The following is a 27393-nucleotide window of genomic DNA, read 5'->3' on the forward strand; positions in this document are numbered from 1 at the left end:
GAAACCCCACTACCAGTAAAACGTCCTGCCTTTTGGTCTTGTGTCCGCTGTCCGAGTCTTTATCAAATGCCTTGCTGTAGTTGTAGCGTATCTACGCAGACTGGGGGTGCACATGTTTCTCTATTTAGACCAGGGGTGTCCAACCTCTGTCCTAAAGAGGTGATATGATAGAAGTCTACAAGATAATGAGCGGAGTAGAGCGGACAGATGTGAAGCGTTTGTTTACAGTTTCAAAAAACAACAAAACCAGGGGACACAAGATGAAGCTAGAATATGGTAGATTTAAAACAAATAGGAGAAAGTTTTTCTTTACTCAGCGTGTAGTTAGACTCTGGAACTCGTTGCCGGAGAATGTTTTGACAGCAGCTGGCCTTACGGAATTCAAAGGGGGTTTGGACAGATTCCTGAGGGAAAAGTCCATTGAACATTATTAATTTTTTTATTTTTTTTTTTGGGGGGGGGGGGGGGGGGGGTTGCCGGGTTCTTGAGGCCTGGATTGGCCGCTGTCGGAGACAGAATGCTGGACTTGATGGACCCTTAGTCTTTTCCCAGTATGGCGGTGCTTATGTGCCGCAATTCAGTTGGGTTTTCAAGATTTCCCCAATGAATATGCATGAGATCTATTTGCATGCACTGCCTTCATTGTATGCAAATAGATCTAATGTATATTCATTGTGGAAATCCTGGAAACTTGACTGAGTGAGGACCAAGTTTGGACACCTCTGGTCAAGAGCACATCCAAAGGAGGAGCTCAGGATTCCATACAGAAAGCCATTTGAGTGCTGGAGCTCCTAGGGTTCATCATAAAGATACTCATAGTCCCATCGCCTTCCCACTCAACAATTGGAGTTCATAGGAGTCCTGCTATACATGGTTCAGACTCAGGTTTTACTTCCAGAACCCAGGGCGAAGGCATTACTAGCTGTTGCCCTACATGTTTGGCAGAGCCAGCAGGTCACAGCTTGGTAAATGTTGCGTTTGTTAGGCCACATGGCCTCTACAGTCTCTGTGACACCCATGATATGCCTTCATTTGAGAGAGGCTCAACGTGCCCTAGCTTCTCAGTGGTCTCAAGCTGCTGGGAACTTGATGAATCTACTATCTGTCACTCCCACTTTGTGAGAGCCTTTCTTGAGGTGGACGATTCAATCCAGTCTGATCATTAGACTCCCATTCCAAATTCCTTCTCCACACAAGATGTTAATGAAAGATGCAGCCAACTTGATTTGGAGAGCTCACATAGATGATCTTCACACTCAAGATCTCTGGTCCACTCAAGAGACTTGTCTTCACATAAAACTCCTCAAGCTCTGAGCCATTTGAAATGCTCTAAAGAGTTTCATAGATTGGCTGTTGAATCAAATTGTTCTAATCCAAACAGATAATCAGGTTGCGATACATTATGTCAACAAGCAGGGAGGCACAGATTTGTACCTCTTGTGTCAGGAAGTAGTCAGATGTGGTAATAGGTCTCCAGCCATGGCATGGTGCTCAGGGTCATGTACCTGGCAGGGAAAAGACAACAGTCTGGCGGACACACTGAACTGGGTAATGCAACCACACAAGTTGTCTCTGGCACCCCCTCAGTGGATCTCTTCACCACCCATCTGAACAACAAAGTTCCTTGGTTCTGCTGCAGGCTGAGATCATATGGCAGACTAGCATCGAATGCACTTCTCTTCCATTGAGGGGAAGAGCCTCCTGTATGCATATCCTCCAGTAACTCTTCTAGAGAAGATTTTCCTGAAACTTGAGCAGGACCGGGAACCATGATTTTTATCACGTCCTTCTGGTTGAGGCAAATATGATTTCTCTACTTCTGGAGGTAGCCTTCGAATATCCATGGAGACTGGACTGCTTTCCAACACTCATCATACAGAATGAGGGGTCTCTGCTCTATTCCAATCTGCAATCCCTTGCCCTCACGGCTTAGATGCTGAGAGGATATAGCTTGCATCCCTTCAGTTGCATGAGAGTGTCTCTAGATCCTGCTTTCTTCCAGAAAAAAATTCCACTAAAAGGTCCTATAATTTTAAATGGAGGACATTTGTCATCTGGTACAAAGGCAGGGACCTAGAACCTTTTCCCTTCCCTATGCAAAAGCTGTGTGAATACCTTCTACACTTGTCTGAGCCTGATCTCAAAACCAACTCCATAGAGGTTCACTTTAGTGCAAATGGCACTTACCACTGTGCAGATGGTAAGCCCATGCCTTTAATTTGATTTATGACTTTTGACTAAGCCTCCTATCAAACCTCCCACAGTGTCATGGGATCTCAACATAGTCCACTCCCAGCTGAGTAAAGCTCCTTTTGAGCCACTAGACACTTCCACCTCCCCAAGGAGTTGAATTCCCTCAGCTTTATTATTATAATGCTGGTACTGTGTGCTCATGTCGGGCAGGAAGGCACCTGCACATGGAGTATCATAAGTCATGTATGAACATCCTCAAGGAGACCAGCTGATGAGTTACATTGCACCTGGAATACTTTCTTGCCTGAATGATCTCATAGTCTGAGATCTTTGCCAGATGATGTATTAGAAAATTATGTGCTATTTTCGCCTTCTTCATTGCTGACTTGACTACCACTGAATTGTGGGAAGATCAGACTTTATTGAAAACAGTTATTTGTTGAACCTTATAATTTGTCCATTTTTTCAGACACAGGTTGAGTCAATCAGCAGGGATTGCTTTACGACTGAAAGCTTCTCAGGATGCTTGTGCCATCTTAGATTATCTCTGTTGCTGCTGCCTTTTGGCTGAACTGTCAAAGTTGCTGAATATGAATGTGGTAGCAACTTTCATAAAGCAAAATGCACTGAGTCTCCAGTTTCTGTACAGACAATATTTCCTCTCTTCCTCCTGAGCTAGCAGGAGTCTGTTCTCTGTGTGACAGTGATTGCAGAGGTAGTTCAAGTGGTTGTTACAGACTTTCAGGAATATCCTGCCTCATTGTTTGCAGTCAGCCTGATTGTTTTCTGAGTCCAGATATATCAGGCATCTTGAATGGGTGTCAGAGTTTCTGGATTTTTCTTCCACACTGAGGACACGGCTGGAATCCCAACTTCATCTGCAACATTTTCTGCAGAATTAAAAGAAAAAAAACTTTGAAAAACAACAGTTTCAGAGCAGGGGCGTAGCCAGACAGCAGATTTTGGGTGGGCCTAGGCAAGAAGTGGGTGAGCACCAAGTGTTCTCCCCCTCCCTCCCAAAAAATATCTAAGCTGGTGGGAAAATGTTTCTCTCCGCCTTGGCAGTCTGCAGCAGGCATGCGCTGAAAACTCAGCATTCACAGTTGCCATTAACGTGGAGCAGACCATTTTCATTACCATCAGGGGGAAGTCTTCAGCTGGTAGAGCTTGGAATCCCCATCAGCTACTGTTAAAGATGTGCTACTGTTGGGTGGCACAGAAGGCAAAAGTAGAGACTAAGAGGTAGATGCACTAAACGTTTTTCATCGTTAAATGAGCCCTCAGGGAAGAATTTCCTATCCTTTCCATGCACTTAAGCCTATTTTCCGACGACAGTAGCAGCTAACGAAAACGGAATGGAGATGAGCAATTAGTGTGAAAACCCCATTGAAACGACATGCACTAACCTTTTCCGATTGCCTTTACGCAGGAAAAAGGCAGGAAAACTAACGAGAGGTCTGGACCTCTCGTTAGGACAGCTCTGTGCCAGGAAAAAGTGTTAAGTGAAAAAATAAACAAACTTTGAGCCAATCCCAGCGCATTAGCAGAGCTAAAAGCGCTGTGATTGGTCCAAAGGACCTCAGAAAACACATAAAAAAATAAAAATAAAAATAAAAAAAGGATCGGGAGGGGGCAAGGGCGCTCATCAGGAGCGTCCTGTACGGACGGCCTTGCCCCCCCCCCCCCCGCTGCTCCCCACTTTCCGCCGCTCCCCCCACCCCGAAAAAGCAAACTTCTAGAAGCCCCTGCCCCCTCCCTTCCTCACTACTCTCTCACCTCAGCTCCGCCTCCCGACATCCTCCGTCCGTGCCCCGCCCCCTTTTGGGGTCGTCGCCGCCATTCCCCTCCTCCATCGGGCCCCCCTTCCTCTTACCGGGCCCGTGCAGCGCCTCTCTCCTCTGTCCGAAGGCGCTGCACGGGCAAGAAGAAAGCTGAATCAGCTGATGCCTGCCTTCGCCTAGCTTCGATAGAGCGTCTTTCTCCTCCTGGGCCCGCCCCTGTCTGACGTCAGTAACCTACGTAAGTTACTGACGTCAGACAGGGGCGGGCGCAGCAGGAGAAAGACGCGCCATCGCGAAGGCAGGCATCAGCTGATTCAGCTTTCTTCTTGCCCGTGCAGCGCCTTCGGACAGAGGAGAGAGGCGCTGCACGGGCCCGGTAAGAGGAAGGGGGGCCCGATGGAGGAGGGGAATGGCGGCGACGACCCCAAAAGGGGGCGGGGCACGGACGGAGGATGTCGGGAGGCGGAGCTGAGGTGAGAGAGTAGTGAGGAAGGGAGGGGGGCAGGGGCTTCTAGAAGTTTGCTTTTTCGGGGTGGGGGGAGCGGCGGAAAGTGGGGAGGGGGCAGGGGCTGCTAGGATTTTGCTTTTTCGGGGTGGGGGGAGCGGCGGAAAGTGGGGAGCAGCGGGGGGGGGGGGGCAAGGCCGTCTGTACAGGACGCTCCTGATGAGCGCCCTTGCCCCCTCCCGACCCTTTTTTTTTATTTTTGTTTTTATTTGGGAGCCATGTGCTTGTGATTTGACTGTGTTTTGACTGTTTGTGGCATGTGCAGAGCAGCTAACATAACGCTTGGCTGCTCTGCGCATGATTTGGGGGCCGATTAACGATGTGTATTGTGATTCTTTGATACATTGTACGTTTCACTACCGATCTCAGCATGTGTGACTTTTTTTTTTGGTGCATTTTTCGTTATTTTAAAATCGTTAGGGACTTTAACGATTTAGATTTTTTTACGTTTGGTTGCTGCATCTGCCTCTAAAAGACGATTCACCACTGGAGACGTGAGTCCAACAGTCTTATTATATCAATGATAATGACCCGACACAGGCCGTGTTCCGACGCTAAAATAGTGTCTGCATCAGGGGTCAATAAATACACTACAAATCAAAATATATAACATATAAACAACACCAATAAAAACATATATACACATCCATATGAAAAAACATATACAAATTCAATAGACACTAATTTTCTAATCAGAAGTCAATATGCTCAAATATGCTTAATAATAATTAAAACAACATACATATATTCAATAGTTAAACATATCCGTTTAAAGAAAGGTTTCTACTAATATAAATAAAAACAAAAAGAAATAAAAACATATGAAAAAATATAGAAATATTATCTCTATTCCAGGTATATATACAATTTTGGACTTAAATGCCAACTAAAATAACAAATATAATGTATAAACGATTGTTGGAAAAAATGAAATAGAGAGATTAATATTAGACACATGTGTGCTTTTATATATTAATATCATGCAGTGACAATATACCAAGAACAAAAACTAATGCTTACCCAAGTAGTAAATGCAAAATGAGGGCCCAGATGCACTAAACGTTTTTCATCATTAAATGAGCCCTTAAGGAAGAATTTCCGATCCTTTCCATGCACTAAAGCCTATTTTTCGACGGTAGTAGCAGCTAACGAAAACGGAATGGAGATGAGCAATTAGTGTGAAAACCCCATTGAAACGACATGCACTAACCCTAACCTTTTCCGATTGCCTTTACGCAGGAAAAAGGCAGGAAAACTAACGAGAGGTCTGGACCTCTCGTTAGGACAGCTCTGTGCCAGGAAAAAGTGTTAAGTGAAAAAATAAACAAACTTTGAGCCAATCCCAGCGCATTAGCAGAGCTAAAAGCGCTGTGATTGGTCCAAAGGACCTCAGAAAACACATAAAAAAATAAAAATAAAAAAAGGATCGGGAGGGGGCAAGGGCGCTCATCAGGAGCGTCCTGTACGGACGGCCTTGCCCCCCCCCCCCCCCCCGCTGCTCCCCACTTTCCGCCGCTCCCCCACCCCGAAAAAGCAAACTTCTAGAAGCCCCTGCCCCCCTCCCTTCCTCACTACTCTCTCACCTCAGCTCCGCCTCCCGACATCCTCCGTCCGTGCCCCGCCCCCTTTTGGGGTCGTCGCCGCCATTCCCCTCCTCCATCGGGCCCCCCTTCCTCTTACCGGGCCCGTGCAGCGCCTCTCTCCTCTGTCCGAAGGCGCTGCACGGGCAAGAAGAAAGCTGAATCAACTGATGCCTGCCTTCGCCTAGCTTCGATAGAGCGTCTTTCTCCTCCTGGGCCCGCCCCTGTCTGACGTCAGTAACCTACGTAGGTTACTAACGTCAGACAGGGGCGGGCGCAGCAGGAGAAAGACGCGCCATCGCGAAGGCAGGCATCAGCTGATTCAGCTTTCTTCTTGCCCGTGCAGCGCCTTCGGACAGAGGAGAGAGGCGCTGCACGGGCCCGGTAAGAGGAAGGGAGGCCCGATGGAGGAGGGGAATGGCGGCGACAACCCCAAAAGGGGGCGGGGCACGGACGGAGGATGTCGGGAGGCGGAGCTGAGGTGAGAGAGTAGTGAGGAAGGGAGGGGGGCAGGGGCTTCTAGAAGTTTGCTTTTTCGGGGTGGGGGGAGCGGCGGAAAGTGGGGGGGGGGGGGGGCAAAGCCATCCGTACAGGACGCTCCTGATGAGCGCCCTTGCCCCCTCCCGATCCTATTTTTATTTTGATTTGGGAGCCATGTGCTTGCGATTTGACTGTGTTTTGAACGTTTCTGGCATGCGCAGAGCAGCCAGCATAACGCTTGGCTGCTTTGCGCATGCTTTACGAGCCGATTACCGACGGGGATTGGTGAATCGTTCTTTCCAATACCGCACCAAACTTTTTGGGGCTGTGTTTTTGGAGCATGCTTCGTTATTTGAAATTCGGTAAAGGTTTTAACGTTTCTGATTTTTTTACGTTTGCTTGATGCATCTACCCCGAGGAGTCCTACTTGTATGTGTGTTGTCAACTCACTGATCACTTAGCACTGCAAGCCACAAATGAGAACATAATGGGTTTAAAAACAAACACCTGATAACAAAGTATCCATGTGACACTTGAAGAGTTACCAGGGATTAATTGAACCAGCAGAGAAAGTGAAAGTGAAACCAAACGCTGACTGTGTATCACGTAGCACTGCAAGCCCTGAATAAAGATATAATCTTACTGGGTTTAAAAACAAACCCTTGGCAAAATAGTATCCATATGGCACTAAAAAGTAACGAAGGATAAATAGAACCAGCAAAGAAAGTGAAAGGGAACCAAACGACTGATAATGTATCAACATAATGCTAGGCAGGGAGCGAAGGAGAAACTACATAAAAAAGGGGGGGGTATCTAAAAATAAATACAGAGCCCAATGAACTAAACGTTGCAAACAAATGTTGGGACAAAAAATGCTGCCACAACAAGCAAGTAAGAAAAATATAAATAATGAACTAAACTAAATGAGGATAATTAAGAAACATCACAACCAAGCTCAAAAAGGAGAAAAGAAAAAAGTGCTTACCTAATCAGAAAATGCTGGACGCAGACTATCGGAGCAAGAATCATAAAAATAGTGACGACGGCAAAGTCAGGGTTGCCATATAAAAAAAAAAAATTACCACACAAAACCGCTCAAAAACCGCACACACCCCACCCCCGCCGTCATCAGCCCCACCCCTTCCGTCATCACCCCCGCCTGTGCCGTCATCAGTCCCGCCCCCAATGTCATTGCCCCGCCCAATACGGCAACAAACCCCGCCCGAAACGTCACAAACCCCGCCTCTGTCGCCATTAGCCCCACCCCCCGCCGGCCGAAAAACCGCCCAAAACCCGCACCAAAAAAAGAAAACCAGCCCAAAAAACCGCAACCCACCGCGGGCAAAAGTTTCCCGCGGCGGGTTGCGGAAAACCACCCATCTGGCAACCCTGGGCAAAGTAGTGAGAATATATAGCATACTCAAAGGAAAAAAAGGGGGGTGGTCACATCCGATACATACCGGAAGTGGCCTATGTGGTGAGAGTTAATGTGAGCAGCTATTGTTGTCTTGAAAAAGACCTCACAAAGGACGTTTAATGAAAAAAAATGCAGGAACAGATGATGATACAAGGGTATATTAAAACAGCATAAAGAAACAAATATGACACAGCAGAGGAGACGCTTACAGGTTAGCGGCGGTAGGCAGCGTGTGGGAATTGCTGCCAGTGAGAGAGAGGGGGCAGATGCAGGATCATGGGAGCTCAGCCTGCTCCCTTCGCTGCCGTGCTAATAAAGGTGCTCTGCTGCCCGGTGCTTTTAAAGGTGCTCCACTGCTGGGTGGGCCTGAACCCAAACTGAGTGGGCCCAGGCCCACCCATGGCTATGCTCCTGTTCTGAGGCCAGTCTGGTACTTCAAGATCTTGTATTACCTGCACTGCACCAGTAAATATTCAGTAGCCCAACATTTTCCACACTGTCCTAAAATACTCTTTCCTTGTTTATGCTTTCACCAAGGAATGGGCATACATAGCTGGCAATACTGTATTTTCTGACATAATGTGAAGATACGAGAGCAGGCGATAGTTTTTTTACACAGCAGCTTTAGGTACTGTTCTTTGTCTGACCTTTTCCTTTATATTTGTATGGTCAGGTGTAACATTCTCTCAGTATTTCTTTCTAATGGTTTGATTATAACAAGAGTGATTTTTGACTTTCTACCAGTGATGTTTTACTAATGTCAGAATTTGTGCACAGAAACCTCAGAGAAAAATCCCAAGAACCAGAGGAATGTTGACTTTGCAGGAGATCAAGAACATTCATGTAAGTAGAAGTCAAGTGCTAAAAGAAGATTTAAAATATAAGTACGTTATTAAATCCCATTTGAACTTTTCTTTTATAGCTGTATGTAATCACAAGTACTTTTATTAGAATTTTAACCTGAAACACAGTCTTTCAATGATTTAAAAAGTTCAACAGGAATGCAGAACTTTAGTGACAAGAATTGTTTTCTCTTAAGACAAGCTGTTCAATATGGGCGGAAGGAGATAATTCTATAAAACATTTTCTTTAAGTAAAGCATTTCTGACTGCAAGTTCACCTCAACCTCAACTACTCAGGCAGCATGGTTTAACAACTGTGAAGTAGCGTTTTTTTCGTCTACAGTTGGTAGACGATGCCTGAGATGTGTATTGAGGGGATGTAAAGCAAGAAGAAGCTGTTTTTGACAGAGACTTAGTGGAAGTACAGAGTCAGGTGAACAAAGAAGTAGCCAAAATGGACTTGCAAGATATGGGAAAAGGTACTTATCAGTGACAAAAGCACTTTCTGCCTCTTTAGAGGCTCTTTGGGGGCTGTAGTAAAGAAAAAAAAATTTTTTTTAAGTTAAAAACGTTATGCGGGCCAGCCAGCCTGATATTCAGCCATGGCTGAATATCGACCGGGCCCAAATAAGTGCCGGGCACCCAGCCCGTCCAAAAAAATCCCCGATATTCAGTGCAGGTGGCCGGACAAGGCCCAGCACTGAACATTGAGGGATAAGTTACTAGCCATGATCAACGTTTAAAAAAACGATGACCACCACCAGCTGAATATCGGGGGGGGGGGGGGGGGGGGGGGGGGGAATAGAAAACATGGAGGCAACATCATATTAAAGAGACTATCTCGACCCATTAATGAAATAAGGTAGGCCCTCCACAAATCTTACTTCCTGCCCACCTTCTTAAGCTAGTGTGGGATGTTGCTACTGTATGATGTATCCAAATGAGCAGGGATCTGCACCCCCAAGTGTTTTAGGGTCCCTGTAGCCCAGGGGAGGGGGAAGGAGGCAGGCCAAGAATATTGTAAGGATTCAGGCAGTGCTAAAGCTTGAGATTTAGACAGATTAAAGGTAAAGCCCAATAGAATGCCACAAGCGCGAATGGCATACAACAATTCACATAACAAGTGAGACAGATTAGTTAAGATCAAAAAGAGGTCATCGGCAAAAGCTAGTACTTTAATGACACTAGGGCCTGCCTGCATGCATGCTAGCTTTCCCTAGAGATATCTGGATCTTACAAAGCAAAGGTTCTAGATATAACACAAAAAGTAAGGGGGAAAGGGGGTAACCCTGGTGTGTACCACCACTAATTGGAAAGGGCGGTATACGAGTCCCGGTAATCAAAAAGAATGCACTGGGTCCCCTGTACAAGGCCTGTATAGCCTGATAGAATCATCCCTGAAGACCCACATAACCAAGCACAGAAAAAAAAAGAAAAGGCTATCAGACTTTGTCAAAAGCCTTTTCTGCATCTAGGCTCACTAGCAAGGCCTCCTCGTCATGCTCCTACACTGAGACATAGCCAATAACAAATGCCTGGCATTGAGAACCAGTTGGTGCCCCTTGATGAATCCCACCTGCTTTGAGCCCACTGAGGAAGATACCCTGCCAATCAATCCGCCAGGATACGGGAAAACGATTTCAAAACCACATTTAGCAATGAAATTGGCTGATAAGAAGCAGATGAGTCCCTTGGTTTGCCAGGCTTAGGAAGAAGACTAATTAGGGCCACACTTTCATGAAGTGGGAAAGAGCCCTCCACAACGGTCGCCTGGTAGTAGGTCAGTAAAGGGCCAGTGAGCCGCAGAGACATTAATTTGTAGAATTCACTAGTGTAGCCATTAGGGCCTGACATCTTACACAAGGGAGCTAATTTTATGGTCTGCTAAAGCTCTTTTGCTGAGAACGGTTCATTCAGAGCAGCAACCTGCTCTGGAGTTACAGGCCATGCTGGAACTTTCCAGATAATGGATCAAGGTGTCCTGGATGCCCCTTCCTCACCCCCAGCATACATCTGGGTAAAACAATTTGTCAATAAGTTAGCCAATTCTGCACCCGGGTATGTCACATACTCTTTTTGTAAGGCCAATATATGATGTCCACCTTCCTGCTGCTTAGTCACTCAAGCCAGCATTCTCTGGGCTTATTACCAAAAGCATGAAACTGATACTTCTGATAAACAGGCATGCAAGATGTCTGGTCGTGAATCAAGGTATTGAGAGCCGCCGGAGTAGCAGTAAGAGTGTCATAGGCAGTAGAGGTAGGCACCCGAATAAAAGCTAGTTTCACCTGGTGAAGTTGTCTCTGCAGCTGCACAATGCCCTGGACTATGCGTTTATTCCTAGCACTAGTATAAGCTATTAAAGCCCTTCAAAGTACCACTTTCACTGTAGGCCAAAACAATAAAGGCTCTTCAACTTGCTGTTTATTAAAAGACACTTCTCCCACTGGGCCAAAAAGTATTTACAAAACTCCTCATTCTATACAAATAAGCAGGGCTTTGTGCATAAAAGTGATCTACTTCCAGGTCAATCCATATCATATTATGATCGGAGACATCGAAGGTCCCCACATAAGCAAAATGTACTAGCCAGCACATGCTTTCCTGCACCAAAATATAGTCAAATCTAGACATCATGCCATGAGATCCGAGATAGGTGCATATGGTCATGTTCGGCGGGGTGATATAAACACCAGGGATCTACCAAATTCAATGTTCTATTAAGATGATAAAGCAGAGAATTACCCTTTCCAATAGAGTGATCCACAGCAGGGTCCATGACCAAATTAAAATCTCCCTGTAAAATTAGGGGTTGATCAGCATAAGGTACACAGAGCCACACAATTTTCCTATGAAAAGCAGGGCTGAAGACCCTAAAAGTACCACCAAAAGTATAAAGGTTTTCCCTTGAAGTAGAAGCTTCAGAAGCAACAAACACCCTTCAATATCTTTTTATAAAGGGGAAACCTCACATGACAAAGACTTATGGACCACCACTGCAGTCCTGCCTCTGCGCTGCAGCAGAGGAATAAAACACCTGACCCACGCAAGAGCGTTTTAATTTCTCATGCTCCAAATCAGATAGGGAGGTCTCCTGAAGGCAAGCAACATGCACCTTTTTGGCACTGCAATGCCACCAGAATTTTTGTATACTTAATTGGCGATGTGATTCCGCTCACATTCCAGGACACCAGCCTAGTTGTTGCAAACGTCCCGGTGGGAACTGTACATTTGTCACATAAGGGAAGTTGATCCGACTTCTGGATCATCCCCCCCCCCCCCCCCCCCCCACCACACACACACACACACAAACTTCACTAACTCGTGGCATGTGTCCTGCAAGTGGCGCAACTAAAGACTCTTTGCCATAGTCTAAGGAACTACTACTTATACTTTAGTGACATTAAAGTTCATATCCCCAAAAGCCAGTCGCCAAGATGACATACAAGGCAAGCTTGGTTATATTTGATAATAGCCTCCCCCTGCTAAGTCCACAACAGGGGGTCTCATCTGTTTCTTTGTTTTTTTTCCCATTCCAACCAAATTAAAAAATGAATTTGTTCATTTGTAAGATATCCTTTTTTCCATGATCTAAGGTCTAAAAAAAAAACAAAAAACCAACCTTAAAAATATAGTTGTTGTTTTTTTTTTTTTTAAATCTGGGCTTGAATTTGTCCAGGGAGGGGTCATAATATACCAACTCAGACAGGATGTTTGAGGTATGTGATGCATCAAGCTAGATATTGAAAAGTAAGTGATTTGCAGTGGAGGAGGAGGACCAATCAGAGCAGCTTTCCAATGGACAGAAGTCTAAAGGAAGATGAAGAACAGAATTAATAAAAAGCTGCAGATTGAATTCACTTTAATGTCAGTAGGAGGCTGCTGAACTGTGTGCAAAAACAGATAGGGAATGTAGTGACTTGAGAAAGCTCCTTACAGGGTTATAAAGCCAATGAGAGAAGGTAAGTCATACAGCTAAGTTTTGCATAAATTAGTACACAAAAGATTGTTTCATGGTAGACCTTGGAAGAGTAGGTTACAGTAGTCTAGGCAGGAAATGGAACTTTGTGGAGTATTCAGAAAGGAAAGGAGGAATTCTGATGGCAAAATAGAAAAAAATTCTTTTGAATGTATGAAAAGATAAGAATGGTAGGCTTGGTGAATGAAGTTTTGATATTAATGTTGAGATGGTCTTTCAATGTGGTGTTAACTTTTCAGGTGAAAAGGCATTTGGAGCCTCTTCCAGCTGGATACTTCTACAACGGGAGTCAGTTTGTGAATTTTCTGGGAGACAAAACAGATTATCATCCGTGTATCCTTTCATTTTTTTTTTTTTTACGTGTGTCAGGGGCATAGCCAGACAACAGATTTTGGGTGGGCCAGGGCAAGAAGTGGCTGGGCACCAAGTGTTTCCCCCCCCCCCCCCCCCCCCAAAAAAAATATATATATGTATATCTCAGCTGGTGGGAAAACGCTTCTTTCTACCTTGGCAGTTTGCAGCAGGCATGCACTGAAAACGGAGCATGTGCTGGTATCACAGGAAGTAGCATTTTCATTACCATCAGGGGGAAGTCTTCAGCTGGTGGAGCTTGGGATCCTCACCAGCTACCACTAAACGTGTGCTACTGTTGGGTGGGCCTGAGCCCTAAGTGGGTGGGCCCCAGGCCCATCTGTGGCTACGCCACTGACATGTGTTTTATTTTATAATGATAAAGAATTTGGCATGGCTGATTCAAAGATGATGGAAAACTTCCACACTTAATCATGAAGCTGAGTGTTCTGCAGTGTTCATGTACCTTTGTACAAATATCTTAAAAATTGAACTTGCTGCCAGACTTCTGCTACTAAATTAAAATGATGATAATTGGATGGCACAACACAGCATCCCATCCTTGCTGACATAATTGTCCTTTTCATTATGCCCACTATCTTGGTGAACATCTTTTCTAAACAGCAATGAGATCAATATTCTATGAGATAATCTCTGTATCAGATGATTCATCCACTTATCTTCATGTAGATTTTCAGCAGTGCTGGTTAAGTATGACTGTTGAATAAACAGTCCTAAAAATGGATACATTATCAATTTAGGATAACTATTTTTTGTCATACTTAAATGGATGAACTTAACTAAGTAGTGGCTAAATATCAGTACTGTCCAATTAAGTTTAAGCTTCGTGCCTAGAACACCTTTTTATGCATATAATGACTAATAAGAAAAAACTTCTATAAATCAGGGTATGTTTTGAAACAAAAAAAAATATATAAAGTAAGAATGACCATCAGTATATGCCCTTGTATATTCATTAGATTTGCATGGAACATTAGATACTGTAACTCCAAGATGTCAAGCCATTCAAAACAATATTAGACTAATGGAGATATTGATGTGTTACATCACCAGTCACTCTTACTATAGTGTTAAACCACAAAATTAATATGCTGCTAATGTGTGAATATTCACATACACCACATAAATGTGCAAATTTATATTTAAGTCCGTTTCTATAAAATTGCTTTAGTGGACTATATGTACTGACGCGCCCCAAATGAATGATGGAGAAAGCCTCTTTTTAGCTGCTGCAATTGTGAGCAAAAATGCTGTAAATCGGGCATAGTCATGTTTCAATTGCTGTTTCAGGGACTGGCGCAGACTTCGCCATGCAAAAAACAAGGTTCCTGTGTCATTTAGTAATGTGGATTTGGAGTCTTGTTTTCGCATGGTGACGTCTGTGCCAGTCCCTGAAGCAGCAATCGAAACATGGCTGTGTAGGATTTATGGCGTTGTTGCCCACTGGTGTGGCAGTTAAAGAGAGGCTTTCTCGGTCATTCATTTGGAGCGTTTCAGTTCAGAAAAGTTGTTTTCTAAAAAATTGTTTTTGGTGAACTATCATATATAAAATTTGCACATTTATAGGATGAATGTGAAAATTGACACATTAGAAGCACATTCATTTTCTGGCTTTACACTACAGTAAGACTGACCGGTGATGTAACACACCAGTATCCCCATTAGTCTTATGCCATTTTGAATGTCTTGAGGTTATGGTATAATAATGTACCTCACAAATCTAGTGGATATACTGATAGTCACTCTTACTTTATATATATTTTGTTTCAGCACATACCCTGATTTATTTAAGAGTTCTTTCTTATTTGTTGTTTACTCTTCAAAAATTTTCTTTTGGTTTTTTTTTATAGATACCTATGACTAATAGAGCTGTACTAGTAGAGCATGCTTTACTATTCAGCTGAATAAGAATAATGAAAAATATTATTTGGCCGAATACAAATACTGAATATGAATAATGGGCATTAAGCTTTAACCTAACAAATAATAAAAGAAGCAATGTGAAATCGGAGATCATGTGCTTATTTTAGTAGCACAGTAGAGCCCCGGATTATTTGTATTCAAATTTAAATCACTATTTTGCCGAATACAAATAATGTATTTGGGACACTACTCAGGGCCAAATCGAATATTCAGTTTAGCCCTAATGACCAGACATCCTGAACTTGTTTTTGTTTTGTTTTGAGAAAACATTAATGCAGTTAACTCAAGAATTAACTGTATAAATCATTTTGAGTGCTAATGTTTTTAGCTTTTCTCTGAATGAAAGATGGTCATATTATTTGTATGTGTTTTATGTCATATCTTTTTTTGTTGAAAGACGAACAGTACAACTCCAAGAAAAAGAATAATTAAACTCAAACAACACAAAGAGCTTGGTTTCTTATAGCCCCTTGGCATAGTCAAACACATACTATCATTCTTCCCCCCCGCCCCAACCCAATGAATAACCCTGCAGGTAAGTGGAAACAATAAAGCCTCTTCAAACCCTCCTATCTTATGCTATGTACATCAATATAATTCAAAATCAAGCTTCTAGCTGTCTATGTGAGTGACTGTAGATATGGATCCCACTTAGAAAGATAGTTTTGTTCCCCTTTTGCAAAAATTGCTGCCTTCCACATTGCCAGGCGCTGAACCCCAGCTCACCAGGACCAAATAGATGGAGGCTTTAAAGCTACCCAAGAATCTAAGATGCTTTTTTTTCCGTACTATGATAAACCTTTGCAGTAGTTTCTTTTGTATCTTGCCTAGACTGCCCCTCCAACCACCCCCTGTTTTATGAAAAATAACCAAGTCCACTGTAAAGCAAATGCGAGTGTGGAATAGGGTGACCACATATAGAGCAATGGCCGTCCAGTATTGTTGTACAAGGGGACGCTCCCACAGTGTCTGATAAAAGGTATCGCATTTAACACGTTGGAGAAGCCAATCTTCCCGCTTTATACATCTGCACTTAGGTGAAATATGCCCGATGGAACACCTGGAATGCACACTCCCTCAACTTGGCACCCCAGACCAGCTGGGGTATTTCATGAATGGTTTTGGCTACATTCCACTCCATCAAGGATCTCCCCAAGTCTGATTCCCATCTGGTTTTAACTTCCTGATAGTCCTTCCCACTCACCAGGGGTTGTACAGATTTAAATAGCCCTGAGAAAGTGAGCCTCTCAGTCTCTAGCAATTCAAAAGATCCCCTTAATTCGGAGCCTAAGTTTAATTTTAGGGTGTTGGGGTCAAGGGAGTTAATATAGTGCTTGAGTTGGCAAAAAGCAAGTGGTATCCCCTCTGTACATTTATCTGTTGTCGGAATGCATCATAACTCATCATTGCCCCTTCCACAGTAAGCAAATCTGTATGAACAATTGCTCGATGCCCCTTATAGTAGCTACTTTAACAACAGGCTCCCAAAATTTGGGCTCGGATCTCCTCCTGGCAGCATCGGCAGCATCCCCTGTGGCTTTGGGCATCTTCATCCCCCCATGCAACACTTCTCGCTCTCTTCTTTTGCCATGAACCAGTGATTAACTGTTGACTCAGTTTCTTGATTACTTCAGCCCCTCCATTCCATCCAAGTCTGGGGTAGGCATCACCGTCCTTCCATATCTCTGGCACTGCCCCCCCAATAGAAATGGGGGAGTGTCCCAGGTCTTGATATCTTCCATGTCACTTCTATCATGTGACAAATCAACTTCACAATTGACCACTGTTTAAACTTGATTTGGTCTAAATATGTTGCTGTGGGCTCTTATCGGGCTAGGACCCCTACCTTCTCTAAACTTGGGCAGGTGGGGTGGGTGAGGCGCTGGAGCAGTGGGCAAAATGGTGCTTGCACCCTTGCAAATGCGCCTCTTCATGCTCCGTCTCCACCCTTCAACCCACCTCTTGGCCCCCCTCCTTCCCAACTGTATCTACCCCTCCTCCTCTCCACCCTCGATTACCTCCTGTTTCCTTATTCCTGTTCTAACTTGCTTAGCTCGACCTTCTTTCCTACCTGTTTCCGTACCCCCTTGCCACCCTTGGACCCTTTTCCAGCCATGTCAGGACTCCGTCCGTTTGCCTGCTCTCTCTTCGCAGCTAGATCAGTTCCTGGCCAGGTGCAAGAGATCAATTAAAAGATGATTAATATACATACCAACTAAAGGAGTGCTAGAGATACCTCACACTCCAGTTTAGAACTGTGACAAAGCTCTGCAGCACTTCAAAAAGCCATATCATAATAAACAGTACATATGGCTAGCAAGAATCCTAAAAGCATATAAATCAAATCAAAAACTCTAAAAGATAGTGGCCAAAGCCCAGTCACACACTGTCCTCACTATACATAACAAATCATACATGGTGCACCAACTTACCCATTTCTATGCCTCATTGAGTAGAGGAGTGTGGTAGCCGTGTTAGTCCACTCTTAAGGTTATCAATAGAAATCAAACAAAATAAAACATGGAAAAGAAAATAAGATGATACCTTTTTTATTGGACATAACTTAATATATTTCTTGATTAGCTTTCGATGTCATTGATATGCTTTGATGTCCCCATGCATACTTCCTACCCACCCCCCTCCTCCCACCCTGTCAGACTGTCATAGTAATGCTTGAATGTTTTCACTTATATACACTGTCAGCTAGCACATTTGCTTATTTCCGATCTGAGGAAGAAGGGCAACCTTCGAAAGCTAATCAAGAAATGTATTAAGTTATGTCCAATAAAAAAGGTATCATCTTATTTTCTTTTCCATGTTTATTTTGTTTGATATGCCTCATTGAAAAACTATGTGGTCTGTATGGTTTCAAAACACTGTGACTTTTTACTTTAAAAGAACAGAGTAGCTTTACTAAAAAAACATTAAAAGTACAACTCATACAAACAAATGCAGTGCTTTCCAGCGTTTGCAGCAGCATACCACAGTCCTGTCTTAGCAAATAGCATTCTGAACACTAAGCATGATGGGAAGCATTTATCTGGTGTTCCTGATCCAATCAAAATTGGCGGATTCAACTACAGCCTTAAAAACCAGCTCAATGTCAATAAATAAACTGTCAAACACTGAAATTGAAACATATATGCATTCTAATGATTTCATACCGCAACCTGACCAATCAAGAAGCTCTAAAATCAGCAGATTCAGGAAACAGGAATATCTAGCACTATAAAATGATTTTAAAAAATGCGAAAAATACTGCATAGCCTTGCCCAATATGAATAAACTCCCCACAAGTATGTAAAATTGAATTATAAAAGAAACACATACTAAAATATAAAATGGTTCAAATCATAATATTCACTCATTGATTCAAATGTGTTAAAATCAACATTGGAACATTTCATAACTGTGAATTAATTGTAAAATATGCAAAATTATATAACTAAAAAAGTTTTTAAAAATGTACAAAAACCTCAATATAATACAACAAGCACCAAAATCAAACAAGGTATCATCAACTCTGGGGATACCTTCCTTTAAAGCATGCTTAGAAGATCAAGGGGTCCTTTTACTAAGGTGTGTTGAAAAATGACTTGCGGTAGTGTAGGCGCAGGTTTTGGGCGCGCGCCAATCCATTTTTCAGTGCGCCTGTAAAAAATGCTTTTTCTTAATTTTTGCTGAAAATGGAAGTGCGCCAAAATCAAAATTGCTGTCCATTTGGGTCTGCAACCTTACTGTCAGCCATTGACCTAGTGGTAAAGACTCACATGGTAACTGGGCGGTTATGACCTACGTGCGTCAAATGCCACTTGGCACGCGTCTGATACGCGTGTCTGAAAATAAAAATTATTTTTCATATGTGTGTATTGGATGCGTGCCAAAAATGAAATTACCACCAGAGCCACGTAGTAGCCGAGTGGTAACTCCATTTTGGTGTGCATTGGGTGCGCATGGACGCTTACGCAGTTTAGTAAAAGGGCCCCCAAGTTCTTTATCCAAACAAAAAATCTGGAGTCTTCAAAATTGTGGTCCATCTTAACTAAATAGCGCTGCGGTGTTCAATCACTCTGTTATTTAGGGCTGCTTAGTCTTCCCTATATATATAACAAGTTATATGGACAGTATCAAGCATATATGATTCTGTCTGTTTTACAATTAGAAAATTGTTTCAAAACGTGGATTTGATAGCGATATTAACCAAATATACTGAGTACCTGCCACATGGGAAATGCCCATGCGGGGCTTCTCTCCTGGATTCCTTATTTCTTCTAAACACTGATGTTATCAAGATGTCTTTTAAATTCTTACTTCTTTTGTATGTTATCATCAATTTCAGATTAGTAATCAATCTAGCATTCCTGTTAATAATTAAAATGACAAGGAATGCGATCTCATCCTTACTAAAATGTAAATTATGTTTTTTAAATTGACATTTTAAATTATGGTCTAAACTATTAATCCAATCATGAAACTCTAATAAATCCTGCTCTGTACCTCGCCAAACTATAAAGACGTAATCAATATATCTTCTCCAGATCCCCAATTATTTGTTATATTGATGTTTAGACTAAAATCTTTTCTTGAATCTGGCCATTTAAAGATTTGCAATTGAAGGTGCCCTAATGCAACTCATGGCTATGCCTATAATTTGTTGGTAAAATATCTTACCAAAATAGTTATCTGTCAGGGCTATCTCAGCAAGAGAATTTAGAAATGCCTGTAGGTCAAGACATGCAGAAACCCAGGCTTGTCTGCTAGAATAGTTTTCATGGTCTGACTTTGAGCATTCTTGGGACTCTGATTATGAACCAGATATACTTTCTCAAGAGGGTCCAACTCGCTTATCGTTAGACTAATGAGAGAAGAAAATCACCAGGGGAGCTCTCCTTCATTTATTTTATGAGGGAAATGACAGAGGCCATTCAATTTAAGTTAGAGATGGAGAAGGAACGCAGGGCAGAAACAATGGACAGCTTCCAATTCGTTGGCCCCCTTCAAGTAGGCTGTGACAGTGCCTGTTCTCAAAATCCTGAAGTGCATATAGATAAGAATGAGAGACACCCCCCTCTCTGTGCCTATTAACAAGAAGGTTGACTCTAGTGTATAGAAGGCTCCTACATTCAAGAAGCAACAACTTCATTATGATTCCATGGTGGTTAGATCCTCTCTCAAAAGCACCAAAAGTTCCAACATTAATTTGTTAGTTACCTCAGGAAGAGAATCTCAGACATTGGAGCCTTATAGTAGAAATATTTTCTCAGAACACTGTGCTCACTTCTTGTATAGCTTTTTATCAGCTCCTTATGACCATGTATTTATGAAATACTGTGTGCAGTGTTGGGAAGTTTTCAGACACTCTTCCTCAAGAGAAAACTGAGCAACTCCTTTCATGAGTAGACAAAGGGAAGACGTGCAGAAAGTGCCATATCAAAAATATCATAGGTTACCATGTATTGATATCTTATGCAAGGGGTACTAGCTCCCAGAGAGTCACCTATCACTGGCTTCAAACCTGAGATAGGATGTGCAAGAAAAACTTGTTGACGTGTCATTCCATGGAGAGAATTTCTTCAAAGATAAGATGAAGGGTGCTACCTTAATTGAATGGTACACTGACTCTCTTAAGACCCTCTCCAGGCCCACTTCTTACCTGGCCATCTCTTCTAAGAGGTACCAGAGTGGAGGTCAAAGGAGATCCTTTCACTGTCAAAGATGTAGGTATCATCTCCAACCTGCTCTTCCTCGTCAAAACAGGGATCTCATTCTCAAACCAAAGAGCAAAAGGGCCCTGAAGACTCAACCAGTGCCACAGTTAAAGCCAGGGGATGAGGTATTGCCTCCATGAAAACATAACTAGTGCCTTGTTATTCAGGGAATTTTGCAGACTGCTGGCTCATTATCTCCAATCAGTGAGTTCTAAAGATCATCTGCCTAGGATACTGTCTGTACCTATTTGAAACACTAGCAAATTGCACATCAAGAATATCACTGTCAAGCTCTCAGCATCAGGTATTTACCAAGGTTTCTTTTCCCTCTTAGACACAAATGCAGTCAAATCTGTCCCACCATGGGAGAGAAGGCAGGGATTTTATTCCAAATATTTCCTGTCCCACTGTAGAGCCAAGACCCTGAACAAGTTTCTAGCAAGAGAGAAATTCAGAATGGTTTTCCTAGGCACCCTAATTCCCTTCCTCCAAAAGGAAGACTAACTTTCTTCTTTGGACTTTGAGGGTGTTTATACTCTCACTTACTGTAGAAAGACATCCCAATCACAATAAGTATCTAGGATTCATCATACTGCCTTTTGGTCTCATAAATTACCCCAAGTCTCAGCAAAACCCATCACCAAAGCCTTTCTATCACAACAAAGGATTACTAATCTAGTGTCCGTAGGGGTGGCAGGTATCAGCATGGAACATGTTGAGGATGTAGGGCCACATGACCGCAGTGGTACATGTAACAACTCTGGCATATTTCAGGATAATGCTCGGTGGACAAGACAGTCACAGGCTGTTGGATGTCATATTTGTCACAAAACCATTTAGAAATTTTATATCCAAGTGGGGAGAGTTCAGTACAATTTTGAAAAACTCATCCCTTTCAAATTCCACAATATCATGAGAGGTGCATTCAAACAGGGCTGGGGAGCCTGTTTAGGCAGATTTCCCATAGGGTTTATGGTCATCCCAGGGAAGATGTCCCCAAATGAGTTCCCTGAAATTGAGAGCAGTATAGAAAGGCTTTCAGAGATGGGTTGACCACTACTATTTTATTTTTTTTATTTTATGTATTAGGATTTATTTATCACTTTTTTGAAGGAATTCACTCAGTCTCTCTGAGTGCAGTGTTCCCCAAATCTTTTCCTCAAGAGCTGTGAATTAATCTGGTTTTCAAAATTTCCACAATGAACATGTTTGAGCTATGTTTGAATACAGTGAAGGAATGCATGCAGATACCTGTCAGGCATATTCCTTGTGGAAATACTGAAAAGCCGACTAATTTGCAAACTGGATTTGGGAACCCCTACTTTGCTGTATAGGTCCCATGTAAATAGTGTTTTAGCAAATTAGTTCTGAGACTAATGTCAACATTTTCAGCATAGCTGAGATCTTGTTTTAAGAACTGGTTAAGCAACGGAATTATTCCTGTGCTCTAAAATAATTATATTGTAATAGAATTTAACTTTGTAAATCATTTTCCTTAATATCATTAACATTAGTAATGGACCAGTTCATAAATGATTATGTGGAAGAAGCCAACCGAGAAATTGAAAAGTACAACAGAGAGCTGGAGCAGCAAGAATATCATGACCTCTTTGAGCAAAAAATATAACTGAACACGTTCATGGTGTACTGTGATGTTCTCAATTAGTAACACCATTATCAGTTAGCAAAATGTGCTCTCTATTACTGGTCATACAAAAAAAAGGGTAACAGAAAAAGTAAAACTGTAATCTGGTAACTAGTCCCTAAACTTATCTGTATCTTTGAAATTTTTGCTGTTAGGTTTGGGAACTGTTATTTATTTACATTTTTGTACTATTCAGCTCAAATATGTTTAAACAAAAAAGCATCAGCTAGAATTTTCACACGTCAATATTACTTAGCTAACAATACAAATGTAGAAGAATGCTGAATGGGCCTAAACCTGATGACCAAACTAGTAAACCAAGTTATGAAACACAAGGCTTTTTAACACTTTAAAAGGCACTTTAAAATGCGTGATAATGAAACTTAGGAACTTAATGGGCTTCCTACAGGCATAAAGAGCAGAACCCCATAAGTGGAAGCCAGGGAAGAGAGCGGGAGGGGGAATCTTCAGCTGCTTCCAACAGAGATTATATTGCAACTGCATCATGCTGTATTTTATAGCAGAGCATGTAATCTTTGTTTTGCCTCATTGAAACTTGAGTCTCTTGATAGTATATTTACTTTAGAGAGTTATAACTACTTCCTTTACCTTTTAATTCTAGGTCATCTTCAGTCTGCTTACTAGGTGATAGTCTAAAAAAAAGGACTTTATTATGAGGTATATAAATTAAAATATCATAAATAGTCCTTCTGTTTTTAGGTTTTAACTGATAAATGCTGATAAAACACCCTGCAGTGAAAAAAAGTGAATCGGTGTTTATTGGATAAGCTGTGAAAAAACACTGTTCCCCGTATCTCCTCATTCTACTTTGCCTAGTACTTTTTGAATCTATTCCCTGCCTTAGCTATGTTGCTTTTTCTTTACACCTTTTCTATGCTGTTAGATTCTCAACTGCACAAATTCTTATCAGCCAGCAAGTCTCCACACTCTTCCTCCTGCTGGTTCAGCTGTCCATAAGTGTCATAGATATAGAAATAAAGATTAATAAGTAATTGAAAACAAAACAAAGAAATAGACATTTGCGTTGAACTAAATACATTGTTGATTAGCTTTCAGGAACTAAAACCTCCTCCCTCAGATCAGGACAGTAATAACAAAAGAAGGAAATATTTGAATATATAAGTGAATTATAAAAGTATTCCAATGGTAGTCTGAAGGGGTCAAGGAGAAAGGGGTAGATGGATGGGTGATCAGAAGGTGACATATGCTAAATCCTTTCTTTTTAGTTTCAAGTTTCTGATCATTTTAACTTAAAAGGTATTATATTTTTGGATTGTTTAAGTTTCCTTTTAATATCCTGACTGTAAGGTCACTGTTGAAGTGTTCTGATCCTGAGACGTACTTCCCCTCAGAGTTGTCACCTTGTTCTGCTTTGTGGCACCTAATCTGATGTCTGTGTAAAGTGATTCTTGTATGTAACATCTGGCCAGCATAGCTTCCTGCTTCATATTTTCTGTTTTGAATGATATATTCATTACATGAAGTACATGACATGGATAGGTTCCCCTTATGTCGAATGCCTTTCCCATGTGGGGGTCCTGTGATAATGCTAGCACAGTTTATATTTTGATGAATTATAGAAACTTGTGCCATCCTGTTGTGTTTGAGCTGTTAGAAGCTTGCTTTTTACTAATTTTGTTTCAGATTGGGTGGTTGTTGGAAGGGCCAGTAGTAGCAGACCAGGGAATATCTTTAGCAATTCATCCTCCTGGAGTAATAACTGTTAGGGGTGTGCAATCCAGAAATTTTTGTTTTGTTCACAAGATTTTTCATTTTATTCAGGTTTTTAAAAAGAAAGAGTGTCATTAACAGTGTGCCCTATTGCACAAAGAGAGCACTCTGTTGCTTAATAATGGGGTCCTATTACCAAGCTGCGGAAAAAAGGGCCCTGCACTAGCATTGAAGGCTGTTTTTCCCGCACACCAGTGCCCTTTTTACTGCAGGGGTTAAAAAGGCCCCCGGTACACATGATCATGTGGTAAGAGAACTCTTACCGCATGGCCAAGTGATGAGGACTGCCGTGCAAGCCATGTCCGGGGGTTTCTTTTTTCCCCCGGAAAGGATGCGCGCTTGGGGCAGGACTTCCACCAGCAGCCACGTTGGGCTTATCGCCACTCTGTGAAAGGGCCCCAATGTGCATATTGGTAAATAATACATGTTCTTGAGCAACAGGACCACTATTGATGACAAAAGAATACTACATTTTGAAGGTTTATTTCTTGTTGTTTGGGGTTAAAAACAACATGAAATGATAAAACAAATGCACATCCCTAGTAGCTGTAGTTCATTTCAGATTTTTCTCAGTTTTTCCAGTTGTGGATTGTATGTCACTCAGTGGTTTTCTTTTCATTGTAGTGCAGTTTTAAAGTGAAGAACCGAGGATAAGGTGATATATAGGCATATTTTCAAAGCACTTACTTCCAAAGTTCCATAGGTTTCTATGGAACTTTGGAAGGCTAAGTGGTTTGAAAATATGCCTCATAGAGTCTCATTTTCAAAGCGCATAGACTTACAAAGTTACGTGGGTACATATTTGTAAGTCTATGTGCTTTGAAAATGAGCACCTCTAATGACCAAGGTAGCCTTGAGAGAGTAGCGGGGCTAGTTGTTAGGATGAAACATTCTAGGAAAAAAATAGATTGGGCGAATATGAATCTTTAAAATAATTCCCCCCTCCCCCATATAAAAAAGGTTGATGCATAGTTTTATTTTTTTTAATAAAGAAAAATGAACACCTGTGTACATTCTTCTTTACTCCCCTCATAATTAAAAAAAATGTTTGTGGTTTCCATTGTGCAATTTACATTTACTAAAATAATTTGCTTTCGCTTTCAGATAGTTTCTTAATGTTACGTGGATATGATAGATATACAGTGGGGGAAATAAGTATTTGATCCCTTGCTGATTTTGTAAGTGTGCCCACTGACAAAGACATGAGCAGCCCATAATTGAAGGGTAGGTTATTGGTAACAGTGAGAGATAGCACATCACAAATTAAATCCGGAAAATCACATTGTGGAAAGTATATGAATTTATTTGCATTCTGCAGAGGGAAATAAGTATTTGATCCCTCTGGCAAACAAGACCTAATACTTGGTGGCAAAACCCTTGTTGGCAAGCACAGCGGTCAGACGTCTTCTGTAGTTGATGATGAGGTTTGCACACATGTCAGGAGAAATTTTTGGTCCACTCCTCTTTGCAGATCATCTCTAATCATTAAGAGTTCTGGGCTGTCGCTTGGCAACTCGCAGCTTCAGCTCCCTCCATAAGTTTTCAATGGGATTAAGGTCTGGTGACTGGCTAGGCCACTCCATGACCCTAATGTGCTTCTTCCTGAGCCACTCCTTTGTTGCCTTGGCTGTATGTTTTGGGTCATTGTCGTGCTGGAAGACCCAGCCACGACCCATTTTTAAGGCCCTGGCGGAGGGAAGGAGGTTGTCACTCAGAATTGTACGGTACATGGCCCCATCCATTCTCCCATTGATGCGGTGAAGTAGTCCTGTGCCCTTAGCAGAGAAACACCCCCAAAACATAACATTTCCACCTCCATGCTTGACAGTGGGGACGGTGTTCTTTGGGTCATAGGCAGCATTTCTCTTCCTCCAAACACGGCGAGTTGAGTTCATGCCAAAGAGCTCAATTTTTGTCTCATCTGACCACAGCACCTTCTCCCAATCACTCTCGGCATCATCCAGGTGTTCACTGGCAAACTTCAGACGGGCCGTCACATGTGCCTTCCGGAGCAGGGGACCTTGCGGGCACTGCAGGATTGCAATCCGTTATGTCGTAATGTGTTACCAATGGTTTTCGTGGTGACAGTGGTCCCAGCTGCCTTGAGATCATTGACAAGTTCCCCCCTTGTAGTTGTAGGCTGATTTCTAACCTTCCTCATGATCAAGGATACCCCACGAGGTGAGATTTTGCGTGGAGCCCCAGATCTTTGTCGATTGACAGTCATTTTGTACTTCTTCCATTTTCTTACTATGGCACCAACAGTTGTCTCCTTCTCGCCCAGCGTCTTACTGATGGTTTTGTAGCCCATTCCAGCCTTGTGCAGGTGTATGATCTTGTCCCTGACATCCTTAGACAGCTCCTTGCTCTTGGCCATTTTGTAGAGGTTAGAGTCTGACTGATTCACTGAGTCTGTGGACAGGTGTCTTTCATACAGGTGACCATTGCCGACAGCTGTCTGTCATGCAGGTAACGAGTTGATTTGGAGCATCTACCTGGTCTGTAGGGGCCAGATCTCTTACTGGTTGGTGGGGGATCAAATACTTATTTCCCTCTGCAGAATGCAAATAAATTCATATACTTTCCACAATGTGATTTTCCGGATTTAATTTGTGATGTGCTATCTCTCACTGTTACCAATAACCTACCCTTCAATTATGGGCTGCTCATGTCTTTGTCAGTGGGCACACTTACAAAATCAGCAAGGGATCAAATACTTATTTCCCCCACTGTATAATCCCCTGCAGATAAGATCCTTTGGAGTTTTTCAATTATGTTTTTTGGGGGAGGCGGAGGGGAGGCAGCATAGCCGTTCATAGTCTCAACCTAGCTTTGGTTCAAATTGCAATCCATTTGCTTCCAGAAAAGAAATAACTGTGGGATTTGACCTCTAGTTACAACATTGATTAAGGCAGATCCATACAAAATAGAATTTCAACCTCGGAAAACTAGCAAGGAGATTTGGCCCAGTTACAGTGCTGGTAAAATAACAGGGATCATGTGGGTGGGGGGTGTTTTTAATTCCTTTAAAAAAATCTATCTTGATGACATAAAGAAAAGGCTGAAAGAGCATACTTGATTGGACAGAAGGTTTTAAACTGAATCTTGCTTAGTACAGGAAGAATCCATTTTTTGTCAGCAGTTGTAGAGCAACAAGCAAACTTGGCTTGCCTTTTCTACATCCACTTAGGAGGTGGAATAAGTTAACATCTCTAA

At 42.3% G+C, this 27393-nt stretch overlaps 1 protein-coding gene across 1 annotated transcript in view; it reads left to right on the top strand.

Annotated features, from left to right (window-relative positions):
• C2H20orf194 (chromosome 2 C20orf194 homolog) overlaps window positions 1-24868 on the top strand; it is a 441211-nt gene extending 416343 nt beyond the window's left edge. Inside the window, exons 35-37 of the mRNA XM_030190991.1 lie at window positions 8734-8799; window positions 13017-13110; window positions 22295-24868. Of these exons, the coding sequence (XP_030046851.1) occupies window positions 8734-8799; window positions 13017-13110; window positions 22295-22407 (273 nt within the window). The 3' untranslated portion in view covers window positions 22408-24868. The remainder of the gene's footprint in view (window positions 1-8733; window positions 8800-13016; window positions 13111-22294) is intronic.
• Window positions 24869-27393: the final 2525 nt, after the last annotated feature.

This window comes from Microcaecilia unicolor, chromosome 2 (genome assembly GCF_901765095.1).
Source record: "Microcaecilia unicolor chromosome 2, aMicUni1.1, whole genome shotgun sequence".
NCBI lineage: Eukaryota > Metazoa > Chordata > Amphibia > Gymnophiona > Siphonopidae > Microcaecilia > Microcaecilia unicolor.